A 16,567-nucleotide genomic window follows, 5' to 3' on the forward strand; every position below is an offset into this window, starting at 1 on the left:
GGTAAAGCGTATGGTAGAGTTATTATTGAAAGAATTAAGAGTAAGACGGAGAGTAGGATAGCAGATGAACAAGGAGGCTTTAGGAAATGTATGGGGTGTGTAGACCAAGTGTTTACAGTGAAACATATAGGTAAACAGTATTTACATAAGGCTAAAGAGGTTTTCGTGGCATTTATGGATTTGGAAAAAGCGTATGACAGGGTGGATAGGGGCACAATGTGGCAGATGTTACAGGTGTATGGTGTAGGAGGTAGGTTACTGAAAGCAGTGAAGAGTTTTCACGAGGATAGTGAGGCTCAGGTAAGAGTATGTAGGAAAGAGGTAAAGTGTTTCCTAGTAAAAGTAGGCCTTAAACAAGGATGTGTGATGTCACCGTGGTTGTTTAATATATTTATACATGGGGTTGTAAGAGAAATGAATGCGAGGGTCTTGGCAAGAGGTATAGAGTTAAAAGATAAAGAATCAAACATAAAGTGGGAGTTGTCACAGTTGCTTTTTCTGATGACACTGTGCTCTTGGGAGATTCTGAAGAGAAGTTGCAGAGGTTGGTGGATGAATTTGGTAGGGTATGTAAAAAAAGACAATTAAAAGTGAATATAGGAAAGAGTAAGGTTATGAGGATAAAAAGAAGATTAGGTGATGAAAGATTGGATATAAGATTGGATGGAGAGAGTATAGAGGAGGTGAATGTATTCAGATATTTGGGAGTGGACGTGTCAGCGGATGGGTCTATGAAAGATGAGGTGAATCATAGAATTGATGAGGGGAAAGGGTGAGCTGTGCACTTAGGAGTCTGTGGAGACATAGAACTTTGTCCTTTTAAGCAAAGAGAGGAATGTATGAGAGTATAGTTTTCCCAACCCTCTTATATGGGTGTGAAGCATGGGTGATGAATGTTGCAGCGAGGAGAAGGCTGGAGGCAGTGGAGATGTCGTGTCTGAGGGCAATGTGAGGTGTGAATATAATGTAGAGAATTCGTAGTTTGGAAGTTAGGAGAAGGTGCGAGATTGCCAAAACTGTTGTCCAGAGGGCTGAGGAAGGGTTGTTGAGGTGGTTCAGGCATGTAGAGAGAATGGAGCGAAACAGAATGACTTCGAGAGTGTATAAATCTGTAGTGGAGGGAAGGCGGGGTAGGAGTCGCCTTAGGAAAGGTTGGAGGGAGGGAGTAAAGGAGGTTTTGTGTGCGAGGGGCTTGGACTTCCAGCAAGCATGTGTGAGCGTATTTGATAGGAGTGAATGGAGACGAATGGTTTTTATTACTTGACGCGTTGTTGGAGTGTGAGCAAAGTAACATTCATGAAAGGATTCGGGGAAACTGGCAGGCCGGACTTGAGTCCTGGAGATGGGAAGTACAGTGTCTGCACTCTGAAAAACGGGTGTTAATGTTGAAGTTTTATAACTGTAGTGTAAAGCATCCCTCTGGCAAAACAGTGATGGAGTGAATGATGATGAAAGTTTTTTCTTTTTCGGGCCACCCTACCTTTGTGGGACTCGGCCGATGCTTTAATATATCTATCTATCTATCTATCTATATATATATATATATATATATATATATATATATATATATATATATATATATATATATATATATATATATATATACATACATATATATATATATATATACATATATATATATATATATATATATATACAGACATATATATATATATATATATATACACATATATATATATATATATATATACATAAAAATATATATATACATATATATACAAACACATATATATATAAATATATATATATATAAATATATATACATATATATATATATATATATATATATATATATATATATACAATAAGATCAAAATAAACAGGTGATATTACAATATGCAGAACAACCTCTGTGGTAAGGATAGTGAAATTCCCAATATTTCCGTGACTACTAACATTATCAACCTCACAGTCACATCACAACAACAAGACTACACCTCACAGTCACGCCACAACAACAAGACTACACCTCACAGTCACATCACAACAAGACTACACCTCACAGTCACATCACAACAAGACTACACCTCACAGTCACGCCACAACAACAAGACGACACCTCACAGTCACGTCACAACAACAAGACTACACCTCACAGTCACATCACAACAACAAGACTACACCTCACAGTCACATCACAACAATAAGACTACACCTCACAGTCACATCACAACAAGACTACACCTCACAGTCACGTCACAACAACAAGACTACACCTCACAGTCACATCACAACACATGACTCTGCAAAACACAATTGATACTCTTCCCAAGCATTAATTTTTTTACTCGTACAATGTATCTTAAATTCTTCCCAAATTTTGGGAAGAATTTAAGAATTTATTTTGAGTGTGTATGGAAGAAGATCACAGTAAACAAGCGATATCACAACATTGCAAGAAACCCAAATGAAATTCTGGGATCTGTCTTGAAAAATTACGAAAGCTTTTGGAATTTCATTGTTGTTTCATTATCGTTATTTTGTGTTATTACATAAATATAGTGGTAATAACAATAAAAATAATGATATTTATATATCTACTCAAGTTAACATTTTCTAATGAAATGTTGTAAAGTAAAAGGACACAAGTGCAACTAATGTGACATTTATTGTGGCAACGTTTCGCTCTCCAGGAGCTTTATTAAGCCATTAATGGCTTGATAAAGGTAATGGCTTGATAAAGCTCCTGGAGAGCGAAACGTTGTCACAATAAATGTCACATTAGTTGCACTTGTGTCCTTTTACTTTACATATTGTCGGTAATTCTACCAACTTTATTATATAACAAAATGTTCCAGAGAACATTATTGTTTCCTTTACATAACAGAGAACATTAATTCGTACATGTTTTGTATTATTTTGTAAGAAAAAAATTTTATTATATAGTTCTAATGTTTAATTTCTTTCATACAAAGTAGAAAAACCTTAAGTTTCAGAAATGACAATTGAGGTCTGTTGATGCCACGGTTGGTGTTCTTGTTGATGCCACGGTTGGTGTTCTTGTTGATGCCACGGTTGGTGTTCTTGTTGATGCCACGGTTGGTGTTCTTGTTGATGCCACGGTTGGTGTTCTTTTTGGTGCCACAGCTGGTGTTCTTGTTGGTGCCACGGTTGGTGTTCTTGTTGGTGCCACGGTTGGTGTTCTTGTTGATGCCACAGTTGGTGTTCTTGTTGATGCCACAGTTGGTGTTCTTGTTGATGCCACAGTTGGTGTTCTTGTTGATGCCACAGTTGGTGTTCTTGTTGATGCCACAGTTGGTGTTCTTGTTGATGCCACAGTTGGTGTTCTTGTTGATGCCACAGTGTTCTTGTTGATGCCACTGGAACCCAGTTATTCATCATCTCAAACATCAAAGAGCTTGAAAAATTTAGGGATAAAGTATGAAAAAAACAACTCTTCAGTAATTGTAAGTCATATAAAGTGTAGATGAAGGTGACCTGTTGGATGGAAGGTTTATTTTGGTTTTTAATAAAATGATTCATTATAAAGGGTGCAGGAGGTGACTCCTCTTGTTTATCAACTTAACTGAGGCTTCACAAACATAATTTAACATATACTATTGACACAAACAGCAGTGATAGATTTTATTGTTTGTGGTAACAGATGAGAGTATTCCAGCATTTACTTGATAAATCAGTTATTAGTTATGTATCACTCTGAGTATTAATAAAACTGGAGGCTACTGAAGGTGCAATATTCTAATTGATTTTGTAACTTCTCCATGAGAGCCGCTGCAGAATATGTTAACTAAATGGGCAGCTTTTGCATCAACCGAGGCCCAGTTGACTTACCATGGGTCTTCTGCCTCAGTTGGGCAGATATACCCGCTACTTTGTCAAGCCACTCAAATATCTGCTGTAATGACTTAAACCACTCAAGTATCTGCTGTAATAACTTAAACCACTCATCAAGTATCTGCTGTAATGACTTAAACCACTCATCAAGTATCTGCTGTAATTTAAACCACTCGTCAAGTATCTGCTGTAATAACTTAAACCACTCATCAAGTATCTGCTGTAATAACTTAAACCACTCATCAAGTATCTGCTGTAATAACTTAAACCACTCATCAAGTATCTGCTGTAATAACTTAAACCACTCATCAAGTATCTGCTGTAATGACTTAAACCACTCATCAAGTATCTGCTGTAATGACTTAAACCACTCAAGTATCTGCTGTAATGACTTAAACCACTCAAGTATCTGCTGTAATGACTTAAATCACTCATCAAGTATCTGCTGTAATGACTTAAACCACTCATCAAGTATCTGCTGTAATGACTTAAACCACTCAAGTATCTGCTGTAATAACTTAAACCACTCATCAAGTATCTGCTGTAATAACTTAAACCACTCATCAAGTATCTGCTGTAATTTAAACCACTCATCAAGTATCTGCTGTAATAACTTAAACCACTCATCAAGTATCTGCTGTAATGACTTAAACCACTCATCAAGTATCTGCTGTAATGACTTAAACCACTCAAGTATCTGCTGTAATGACTTAAACCACTCAAGTATCTGCTGTAATGACTTAAACCACTCATCAAGTATCTGCTGTAATGACTTAAACCACTCATCAAGTATCTGCTGTAATGACTTAAACCACTCAAGTATCTGCTGTAATGACTTAAACCACTCAAGTATCTGCTGTAATGACTTAAATCACTCATCAAGTATCTGCTGTAATGACTTAAACCACTCATCAAGTATCTGCTGTAATGACTTAAACCACTCAAGTATCTGCTGTAATAACTTAAACCACTCATCAAGTATCTGCTGTAATAACTTAAACCACTCATCAAGTATCTGCTGTAATTTAAACCACTCATCAAGTATCTGCTGTAATAACTTAAACCACTCATCAAGTATCTGCTGTAATGACTTAAACCACTCATCAAGTATCTGCTGTAATGACTTAAACCACTCAAGTATCTGCTGTAATGACTTAAACCACTCAAGTATCTGCTGTAATGACTTAAACCACTCATCAAGTATCTGCTGTAATGACTTAAACCACTCATCAAGTATCTGCTGTAATGACTTAAACCACTCAAGTATCTGCTGTAATAACTTAAACCACTCATCAAGTATCTGCTGTAATAACTTAAACCACTCATCAAGTATCTGCTGTAATTTAAACCACTCGTCAAGTATCTGCTGTAATAACTTAAACCACTCATCAAGTATCTGCTGTAATAACTTAAACCACTCATCAAGTATCTGCTGTAATGACTTAAACCACTCATCAAGTATCTGCTGTAATAACTTAAACCACTCATCAAGTATCTGCTGTAATAACTTAAACCACTCATCAAGTATCTGCTGTAATGACTTAAACCACTCATCAAGTATCTGCTGTAATGACTTAAACCACTCATCAAGTATCTGCTGTAATGACTTAAACCACTCATCAAGTATCTGCTGTAATGACTTAAACCACTCATCAAGTATCTGCTGTAATGACTTAAACCACTCAAGTATCTGCTGTAATGACTTAAACCACTCATCAAGTATCTGCTGTAATGACTTAAACCACTCATCAAGTATCTGCTGTAATAACTTAAACCACTCGTCAAGTATCTGCTGTAATAACTTAAACCACTCATCAAGTATCTGCTGTAATAATTTAAACCACTCATCAAGTATCTGCTGTAATGTCTTAAACCACTCATCAAGTATCTGCTGTAATAACTTAAACCACTCATCAAGTATCTGCTGTAATGACTTAAACCACTCATCAAGTATCTGCTGTAATGACTTAAACCACTCATCAAGTATCTGCTGTAATGACTTAAACCACTCATCATGTAACTGCTGTAATGACTTAAACCACTCATCAAGTATCTGCTGTAATAACTTAAACCACTCAAGTATCTGCTGTAATGACTTAAACCACTCAAGTATCTGCTATAATGACTTAAACCACTCATCAAGTATCTGCTGTAATTTAAACCACTCATCAAGTATCTGCTGTAATGACTTAAACCACTCATCAAGTATCTGCTGTAATGACTTAAACCACTCATCAAGTATCTGCTGTAATAACTTAAACCACTCATCAAGTATCTGCTGTAATTACTTAAACCACTCATCAAGTATCTGCTGTAATGACTTAAACCACTCATCAAGTATCTGCTGTAATAACTTAAACCACTCATCAAGTATCTGCTGTAATGACTTAAACCACTCATCAAGTATCTGCTGTAATAACTTAAACCACTCATCAAGTATCTGCTGTAATGACTTAAACCACTCATCAAGTATCTGCTGTAATTTAAACCACTCATCAAGTATCTGCTGTAACGACTTAAACCACTCAAGTATCTGCTGTAATAACTTAAACCACTCATCAAGTATCTGCTGTAATAAACCACATCTGTCGACTACATGACAAGCGGTAGTCAACCTTATAAATGGGAAAGGTCAAGACACTTTTTTAGAGAAGACGATGAGCTTCCTCCAGCCTGAACATTTCAGAATGTGATGGGAGCGTCCCAATATAGTTTGATCATGTCTGAGGCCTTCTCTGCTATCATGATAGTTGGTGCGTTGATGTTGCCTGTGGTGACCACTGGCATGATGGACGCGTCTATAACACGCAGGCCAGCCACGTGACGCACCCTGAGAGTAAAAGAAATATCATGGGATTGGAGGATGTTCTCACGTCGGGTGAAGCATATGTAAGTGTGGCTTTGTGTAGGTTATATGTGTAATTGTGGCTTTGTGTAGGTTGTATGTGTAAGTGTGGCTTTGTGTAGGTTACATATGTAAGTGTGGCTTTGTGTAGGTTACATATGTAAGTGTGGCTTTGTGTAGGTTACATATGTAAGTGTGGCTTTGTGTAGGTTACATATGTAAGTGTGGCTTTGTGTAGGTTACATATGTAAGTGTGGCTTTGTGTAGGTTACATATGTAAGTGTGGCTTTGTGTAGGTTACATATGTAAGTGTGGCTTTGTGTAGGTTGTATGTGTAAGTGTGGCTTTGTGTAGGTTACATGTGTAAGTGTGGCTTTGTGTAGGTTACATGTGTAAGTGTGGCTTTGTGTAGGTTACATGTGTAAGTGTGGCTTTGTGTAGGTTACATGTGTAAGTGTGGCTTTGTGTAGGTTACATGTGTAAGTGTGGCTTTATGTAGGTTACATGTGTAATTGTGGCTTTGTGTAGGTTATATGTGTAATTGTGGCTTTGTGTAGGTTGTATGTGTAAGTGTGGCTGTGGACGGGGGGGGGATGTTTAAGTACTCATCTACCTGTACTCATTTGTACTCATTTTTTGGTTACAAAAGTCGAGTCTAAGTTCCTGTCCCTGCCTGTTATACTGGTCACTGTTGGTTTCACTCTTTAGTTCTATTATACCTTTCCTTTAAACTCTGTATTGATCGTAACACTAATACTTCGTTATCTATCAGTACATTTCCTGATGACTTTGAATTTCAAAGAATACTTCCGGACGTTGCTGTAACTCAACTAAACATTAAACTTTAACTAAGTTTACTATTTTGTCATGTCTGGAACAGCCTCGCCTTGTCCACTCACTCAATATCTACTGAATGTTATGTTTGTCGTCATTTTACCTTCCGTGATCCTTCTGTTCTCTAGTCTTGTCAGGTTTAGCTCCTTTTAGTCTCCTCTCATAACTTATAACTCTCAGTTCCAAGATTAACATCCTTGTGGTCCTGTACCTTATATATCGTTTCCTGACATTTTTGACCAGGTGAGTTTTGATAATTATATGTAATTCAATATTGGCCTAACATGTATTGTATAGTGTGTTGCGAATGTTCATATGCTTCAAATAATATTTACTTATGCTCCTCAGACGATATGTTCGATACTATGCTCACCCCAAGACCCTTCTCCGGCATTCGTCACCCAATTCTGTTCTCTGTTTTTATTTTTTGTCCTTCCCCAATTTTCACAATTTTGCACTTACTGATGTTGGTATGTGTGTGTGTGTGTGTGTGTGTGTGTGTGTGTGTGTGTGTGTGTGTGTGTGTGTGGGGAGGTATGTGTAAGTGTTGTGACTGTGTGTGGGGAGGTATGTGTTAGTGTTGTGACTGTGTGTGGGGAGGTATGTGTTAGTGTTGTGACTGTGTGTGGGGAGGTATGTGTAAGTGTTGTGACTGTGTGTGGGGAGGTATGTGTAAGTGTTGTGACTGTGTGTGGGGAGGTATGTGTAAGTGTTGTGACTGTGTGTGGGGAGGTATGTGTAAGTGTTGTGACTGTGTATGGGGGAGGTATGTGTAAGTGTTGTGACTGTGTGTGGGGAGGTATGTGTTAGTGTTGTGACTGTGTGTGGGGAGGTATGTGTTAGTGTTGTGACTGTGTGTGGGGAGGTATGTGTAAGTGTTGTGACTGTGTGTGGGGAGGTATGTGTAAGTGTTGTGACTGTGTGTGGGGAGGTATGTGTAAGTGTTGTGACTGTGTGTGAGGAGGTATGTGTAAGTGTTGTGACTGTGTGTGGGGGAGGTATGTGTAAGTGTTGTGACTGTGTGTGGGAGGTATGTGTTAGTGTTGTGACTGTGTGTGGGGGAGGTATGTGTAAGTGTTGTGACTGTGTGTGAGGAGGTATGTGTAAGTGTTGTGACTGTGTGTGGGAGGTATGTGTAAGTGTTGTGACTGTGTGTGAGGAGGTATGTGTAAGTGTTGTGACTGTGTGTGGGGAGGTATGTGTTAGTGTTGTGACTGTGTGTGGGGAGGTATGTGTAAGTGTTGTGACTGTGTGTGGGGAGGTATGTGTAAGTGTTGTGACTGTGTGGGGGGAGGTATGTATAAGTGTTGTGACTGTGTGTGGGGAGATATGTGTAAGTGTTGTGACTGTGTGTGGGGAGGTATGTGTAAGTGTTGTGACTGTGTGTGGGGAGGCATGTGTAAGTGTTGTGACTGTGCGTGGGGAGGCATGTGTAAGTGTTGTGACTGTGCGTGGGTAGATGTATGTGTAAGTGTTGTGACTGTGTGTGTGAGAGAGGTAAGTGTAAGTGTTGTGACTGTGTGTGTGAGAGAGGTAAGTGTAAGCGTTGTGACTGTGTGGGGGGAATGTAAGTGTAAGTGTTGTGACTGTGTGTGTATGAGGGAGGTAAGTGTTGTGACTGTGTGTGAGGAAGGTAAGTGTTATGACTGTGTGTGAGGGAGGTAAGTGTTGTGACTGTGTGTGAGGGAGGTAAATGTTGTGACTGTATGTGAGGGAGGTAAGTGTTGTGACTGTGTGTGAGGAAGGTAAGTGTTGTGACTGTATGTGAGGGAGGTAAGTGTTGTGACTGTGTGAGGAAGGTAAGTGTTGTGACTGTGTGTGAGGGAGGTAAGTGTTGTGAATGTATGTGAGGGAGGTAAGTGTTGTGACTGTGTGTGAGGGAGGTAAGTGTTGTGACTGTATGTGAGGGAGGTAAGTGTTGTGACTGTCTGTGAGGGAGGTAAGTCTTGTGACTGTATGTGAGGGAGGTAAGTGTTGTGACTGTATGTGAGGGAGGTAAGTGTTGTGACTGTATGTGAGGGAGGTAAGTGTTGTGACTGTGTGTGAGGGAGGTAAGTGTTGTGACTGTGTGTGAGGGAGGTAAGTGTTGTGACTGTATGTGAGGGAGGTAAGTGTTGTGACTGTATGTGAGGGAGGTAAGTGTTGTGACTGTGTGTGAGGGAGGTAAGTGTTGTGACTGTGTGTGAGGGAGGTAAGTGTTGTGACTGTGTGTGAGGGAGGTAAGTGTTGTGACTGTGTGTGAGGGAGGTAAGTGTTGTGACTGTGTGTGAGGGAGGTAAGTGTTGTGACTGTGTGTGAGGGAGGTAAGTGTTGTGACTGTGTGTGAGGGAGGTAAGTGTTGTGACTGTGTGTGAGGGAGGTAAGTGTTGTGACTGTGTGTGAGGGAGGTAAGTGTTGTGACTGTGTGTGAGGGAGGTAAGTGTTGTGACTGTGTGTGAGGGAGGTAAGTGTTGTGACTGTGTGTGAGGGAGGTAAGTGTTGTGACTGTGTGTGAGGGAGGTAAGTGTTGTGACTGTGTGTGAGGGAGGTAAGTGTTGTGACTGTGTGTGAGGGAGGTAAGTGTTGTGACTGTGTGTGAGGGAGGTAAGTGTTGTGACTGTGTGTGAGGGAGGTAAGTGTTGTGACTGTGTGTGAGGGAGGTAAGTGTTGTGACTGTATGTGAGGGAGGTAAGTGTTGTGACTGTATGTGAGGGAGGTAAGTGTTGTGACTGTATGTGAGGGAGGTAAGTGTTGTGACTGTGTGTGAGGGAGGTAAGTGTTGTGACTGTGTGTGAGGGAGGTAAGTGTTGTGACTGTATGTGAGGGAGGTAAGTGTTGTGACTGTATGTGAGGGAGGTAAGTGTTGTGACTGTGTGTGAGGGAGGTAAGTGTTGTGACTGTGTGTGAGGGAGGTAAGTGTTGTGACTGTGTGTGAGGGAGGTAAGTGTTGTGACCGTGTGTGAGGGAGGTAAGTGTTGTGACTGTGTGTGAGGGAGGTAAGTGTTGTGACTGTGTGTGAGGGAGGTAAGTGTTGTGACCGTGTGTGAGGGAGGTAAGTGTTGTGACTGTGTGTGAGGGAGGTAAGTGTTGTGACTGTGTGTGAGGGAGGTAAGTGTTGTGACCGTGTGTGAGGGAGGTAAGTGTTGTGACTGTGTGTGAGGGAGGTAAGTGTTGTGACTGTGTGTGAGGGAGGTAAGTGTTGTGACTGTGTGTGAGGGAGGTAAGTGTTGTGACTGTATGTGAGGGAGGTAAGTGTTGTGACTGTATGTGAGGGAGGTAAGTGTTGTGACTGTATGTGAGGGAGGTAAGTGTTGTGACTGTATGTGAGGGAGGTAAGTGTTGTGACTGTATGTGAGGGAGGTAAGTGTTGTGACTGTGTGTGAGGGAGGTAAGTGTTGTGACTGTGTGTGAGGGAGGTAAGTGTTGTGACTGTATGTGAGGGAGGTAAGTGTTGTGACTGTATGTGAGGGAGGTAAGTGTTGTGACTGTATGTGAGGGAGGTAAGTGTTGTGACTGTGTGTGAGGGAGGTAAGTGTTGTGACTGTGTGTGAGGGAGGTAAGTGTTGTGACTGTGTGTGAGGGAGGTAAGTGTTGTGACTGTATGTGAGGGAGGTAAGTGTTGTGACTGTATGTGAGGGAGGTAAGTGTTGTGACTGTATGTGAGGGAGGTAAGTGTTGTGACTGTGTGTGAGGGAGGTAAGTGTTGTGACTGTGTGTGAGGGAGGTAAGTGTTGTGACTGTGTGTGAGGGAGGTAAGTGTTGTGACCGTGTGTGAGGGAGGTAAGTGTTGTGACTGTGTATGTGAAACTTAGATTATACGTTAAAATTAGCTCATTAAATTTACAATAAGTACATACGAAAGAAGGAACACTACAGCAGGCCTACTGGCCCATGTGAGGCAGGTCCAATTCTCCCAACGGCTTAAGCCAATGCCATGACCTAGTCAAGTCAGTCACATTCACTTATGGGAGGAGCATGGCATCCGACCTAGTAGCACAAGCTAGTCAGATCCAACTCACACCCACCCACACCCACTCATGTATTTATCCAACCTATTTTTAAAACTTTGACGGTACATGGGAGTTTGTTCTACTCATCCACAACTCTATTGCCAAATCAGTGACTTCCTTAACTAGCGTAGACACTTGGGTGTTGCGCGATTATTTCCTAGGTGGGCTGTTGTCTCAGGGAGACTAGTTTTGCTTGGTGTGACGGTTCCCTTGCTTGATTAGAAAGTTCGACTGTGCTCACTCGAAGATACAGCTGGAGTGCCAAAATGCTAGCCTCCATACATATTCTCTCGTTTTTCCATTCTCTATTAGAACTAATAATGTTTCTGGTGCAAGAAACTACTTGTCAACAAAATACCATATTATCATTTCAATAAAATGTAAATAAAATGCATATTATCTTATCATATTTGTCTATATATAATACAAATAACATTCTGTCTTCTACTTAAGACACGCAGCTACAGGAACACACTTATTTTTGGTGGGGTTCTGTGACGGTACTCGGGAGTTTGTTCCACTCATCCACAACTCTATTACCAAACCAGTGCTTTCCTATATACTTCCTGAATCTGAATTTTTCCAATTTTAAACCATTCTTCGAGTCCTGTCTATGCTAGATAATTTCAGCACGCTATTTACATCCCCCTTTATTAATTCCTGTTTTCCACTTATACACTTCAATCATATCCCCCCTTAATTCTACGACTTTCTAGAGAGTGCAGATTCAGGGCCCTCAGTCTATCCTCATAGGGAAGATTTTTGATGTATGGGATCAACTGTGTCATCCTCCTCTGTACGTTTTCCAGTACATTTATATCCATTCTGTAATACGGTGACCAGAACTGTGTAGCATAATCTAAATGAGGCCTAACCAAGGATATACAGAGTTGAAGAACAACCTGAGGACTTCCATTATTTTTACTTGCTATGAAGCCAGGGATTCTCTTAGCTGTATTGCGAGCACTTATGCACTGTTGTCTTGGTTTCAGATTACTGCTAACCAGAACTCCTAAGTCCTTTTTGCAATCCTTATTGTTAAGTTCTACATTGTTTAGTTTATATGTAGCACGGTTACTTTCCTGTCCAACATTTATTTGTCTATATTAAACTGAGTCCGCCACTTCTCCGACCACTGCATCAGTCTATTCAAATCATCCTTGAGTGCTCTAGTGTCCTCATTAGAATAAACTGGAAGGCCTATTTTGGTGTTATCAGCAAATTTGCTTAAGTCGTTATTTATTTCCTCATCCATGTAGCTTATGTAAACTGTGAACAATAAGGGGCCCAACAATGACCCCTGTGGAACACCGCTTGTGACGTTCCCCCATTCTGATTTCTCCCCATTTATGCAAACTACTTGCCTATTTGTCAACCATCCCTCTACCAAGGAAAAAATTTCTCCTCCTATTCCATGTGCCAACTCTATCGAAAGCCTTACTGAAGTCCATATACACAGTATCATATTCAATACCATGATCTACCTCCTTAAATACTTTAGTGAAGAAAGTTAGTAAATTCGTAAGGCAGGAACGCCCCTTTGTAAAACCATGCTGAGATTCATTAATCAATTTATGCCTTTCACGATGGCTACGAAATGCTTCGACAATTATTGATTCCATAAATTTACCAACTATGGAGGTGAGGCTTATTGGTCTATAGCTCGAACCTAAGGACCTGTCACCTGCCTTGTAAATAGGTATTACATTTGCCATTTTCCACTTGTCTGGCACTATGCCAGTTTGTAGTGATATATTGGAAAAATTAGCCAAATGTATGCTAAGTTTCTCTTCACATTCCTTTAAAACCTTTGCAAATAGTTCATCAGGGCCATTACAATAAGAAGATATAATTGTTTAAGTTTAACAAAGTGGTACTAATTACTAGAATTATAATACAAATAATAATAAGAATAATAATAATAATAAGAATAACAGGGAAAAAATTAAGGTTTTGTTTGGCATAGTAAATTGCTGTCCAGATCACATGCTTTTTTTTTTTTTTTTCAATAGTTTTAATCTGTGCGGGTGGCAAATAGATGACCTTCAGAATCTTCAGATCGGGAGTTAGAGATTTTAGGGTTTTTTATGCTCATATAGGTTTTACACAAGTTGAGTCGGGCACGAGGGATACCAGAGATATTTTTGAGTCTTGTTTTATGCCTATGAGTTGTGTTGCAGCCATCAAGGAAGACTGGCTGTGTGAGGAGATATGTGCAAATGTGGCTGTGTGAGGAAGGTATGTGTGAATGTTGCTAAGTGTGGGAGGTGTGTGTAGGTGTGGCTTGTGTGGGAGGTATGTGTAAGTGTGGGAGGTATGTGTAGGTGTGGCTTGTGTGGGAGGTATGTGTAAGTGTGGGAGGTATGTGTAGGTGTGGCTTGTGTGGGAGGTATGTGTAAGTGTGGGAGGTATGTGTAGGTATATGTAAGTGTGGGAGGTATGTGTAGGTGTGGCTTATGTGGGAGGTATGTGTAAGTGTGGGAGGTATGTGTAGGTGTGGCTTGTGTGGAAGGTATGTGTAAGTGTGGGAGGTATGTGTATGTGTAAGTGTGGGAGGTATGTGTAGGTGTGGCTTGTGTGGGAGGTATGTGTAAGTGTGGGAGGTATGTGTAGGTGTGGCTTGTGTGGGAGGTATGTGTAAGTGTGGGAGGTATGTGTAGGTGTGGCTTGTGTGGGAGGTATGTGTAAGTGTGGCTTGTGTGGGAGGTATGTGTAGGTGTGGCTTGTGTGGGAGGTATGTGTAAGTGTGGGAGGTATGTGTAGGTGTGGCTTATGTGGGAGGTATGTGTAAGTGTGGGAGGTATGTGTAGGTGTGGCTTGTGTGGGAGGTATGTGTAAGTGTGGCTATGTGTGGTTAGGTATGTGTAGGTGTGACTTGTGTGAGGAGATATATGTAGGGCTTACAGTGTGGGGAAGATATGTGTAAGTTAGGTTGTGATATTTTTTGCATGTTTGTAATGGATCAGAGACAATACTTACACTTTGCTCGTAGGGTCCAGTCTTTAGTATATATTTAATTATGTGGGAATACTTTTTCCCAACACATCTGATTATTATGTACATAGTGATCAAGTCTTTCATTCAAGGTCGGTGCCATGATGCTTTGATCCAAGGAACTGGGACTACCTTCCCCTTCCTCGGAGTCACAGCTGATTATCCCCACTTCTCCAATTTCCCATACACTCTTCGACCTTTACAGGGTCACACTGTGACCCCCTCTAAATATTCTCGCACAATGATCCCTAAGTACTCTCTCTCTCTCTCTCTCTCTCTCTCTCTCTCTCTCTCTCTCTCTCTCTAGGTCTATGTACAGTATTATTTATTTTCTTTTACCATCCTCTGTTTTTGCCTAATCTTTTATTTTTAAATCCCTCCATCTTTGATCTTCATCTCTTCCACTCCCTTGATGCTAACGAAGGATTCCTGACTTAAGGAATTGAAGCTGTCCTCTCCTTCCTCTGATTAAACTTGGTTGCCTAGAGTTTCTCTCTTGATCTGTATGACCCTAATGGATTTAGTACTTCTCATTGTATACAATAACACTATGTAACAAAATTTCACTTCTATCGTGTTCCTGGGAATTAAGCATCATTTCCCAATTCTTTATACCTAAACAGAATTTACAATAAGTAATTTTGATTCCAGAACTTTGCTTTTGTGGTCAGGACACTTCTGGAACACTTTCAAGAATGACTGATATAAAACTATTATGTTCTAGGATTTTGCTTGGCAAATATAAAAACAGGAGCTCACAAACCAGCATTCAGCTCAGCTCTGGCTAACTGAGAAGACACATCAGAAGAAGTGAAATGGCATCAAGAGGCTGCAGTCATTCTCCAGATGCATTCTGCTACATATGTTGTCAATTCATTAAGACAAGAGCAAAGAAGTTCTCTGTAACAGTATCTAAAAAAATGTGAGAAGCTTACAAAGTATATTTTGTCATGTCAGTTGTGAACCAAGACAAAACCTGGGTGCCTCATGTTGCTTGTGAACATTGTTAGAAAACACTGGAAGGTAAGAAAGTCATTAGTTATATAAAGGGTAAAATCTTGAATAAAAAAATTTTTTAAATGAAATGTATGTAGCAAATACTAAATCTTTTTTTCTTTTACAGGATGATATAGAGGAGAAAAAAGAGCCATGAAGTTTGGTGTTGCTAGAATATGACGTGAACCCACTGATCACTCAACCAACTGTTACTTCTGTCTGGTGGATCCTTCCAAACACCCAACTGGGAAAAATACACCTGCTATTTCTTATCCAGAGCTTCCCTCTTCTATTGCACCAGTACCACACAGTGCTGATCTTCCTGTACCTACACCTCCAGAAGAAAAAAGCAGCAAATCAGAAAAATGGAGAGCACAGTGAACAAGACTATGATCTCACAGATGGTGGATCAAAATGTGCAACTGACAAGCCAAAGAAAACATCAACAACATTTCTCAAGCTTCTTCACTAATGAAGTCAGGTTGTGCTACTGTAGTGCTGTATCAGACCTGTTTGATGCAATTTGAATTGTATGCAATCTAGATGAGTGGAAACTCTTCACTGACAGTTCCTCCAGAAGCCTAAAAGATGTACTTCTGCACAACGGAAACAAGTATCAATCTCTTCCCTTGGCTCATTCAGTGCATCTTAGGGAGGACTATAACAGTGTCAAACTTCTACTGAAAGCTTTGAACTATGATACGTATGGCTGAGAGGTTATTGGAGATTTCAAAATAGTGGCATTTTTTATGGGACTCCAAGAGGTTTTACCAAGTTTCACTGTTATCTCTGTCATTGGGATAGTAGAGACAGAGCAGCACATTACCAGAGGAAGCCCTGGCCTCAAAGGATTGAGTTCTCAGTAGGAAGACATAACATCAAGCATAAATCATTGGTGGATCCTCAAGAGGTTCTGTTCCCTCCATTTCACATCAAACTAGGGCTAATGAGACAGTCTGTTACATGTTACAGCTCTTGACAAAGAGTCTGCAGCCTTCAAGTATCTTCAAGATTTCTTTCCCAAGCTATCAGAGGTAAAGGTGAAGGCTAGCATCATCACTGAATCACAAGTCACGAAAATCATGGAGTGCTC

At 40.2% G+C, this 16,567-nt stretch overlaps 1 protein-coding gene across 1 annotated transcript in view; it reads right to left on the reverse strand.

Moving 5' to 3' along the window:
- Nucleotides 1-6,325: 6,325 nt before the first annotated feature.
- The window catches only part of LOC128702814 (uncharacterized GMC-type oxidoreductase Mb1310-like), a 167,152-nt gene continuing 156,910 nt past the window's right edge, over nucleotides 6,326-16,567 (reverse strand). Inside the window, exon 12 of the mRNA XM_053797240.2 lies at nucleotides 6,326-6,646. Coding sequence (XP_053653215.2) covers nucleotides 6,499-6,646 — 148 coding nt within the window. The 3' untranslated portion in view covers nucleotides 6,326-6,498. The remainder of the gene's footprint in view (nucleotides 6,647-16,567) is intronic.

The sequence above is a fragment of the Cherax quadricarinatus genome, chromosome 79 (genome assembly GCF_038502225.1).
Source record: "Cherax quadricarinatus isolate ZL_2023a chromosome 79, ASM3850222v1, whole genome shotgun sequence".
NCBI lineage: Eukaryota > Metazoa > Arthropoda > Malacostraca > Decapoda > Parastacidae > Cherax > Cherax quadricarinatus.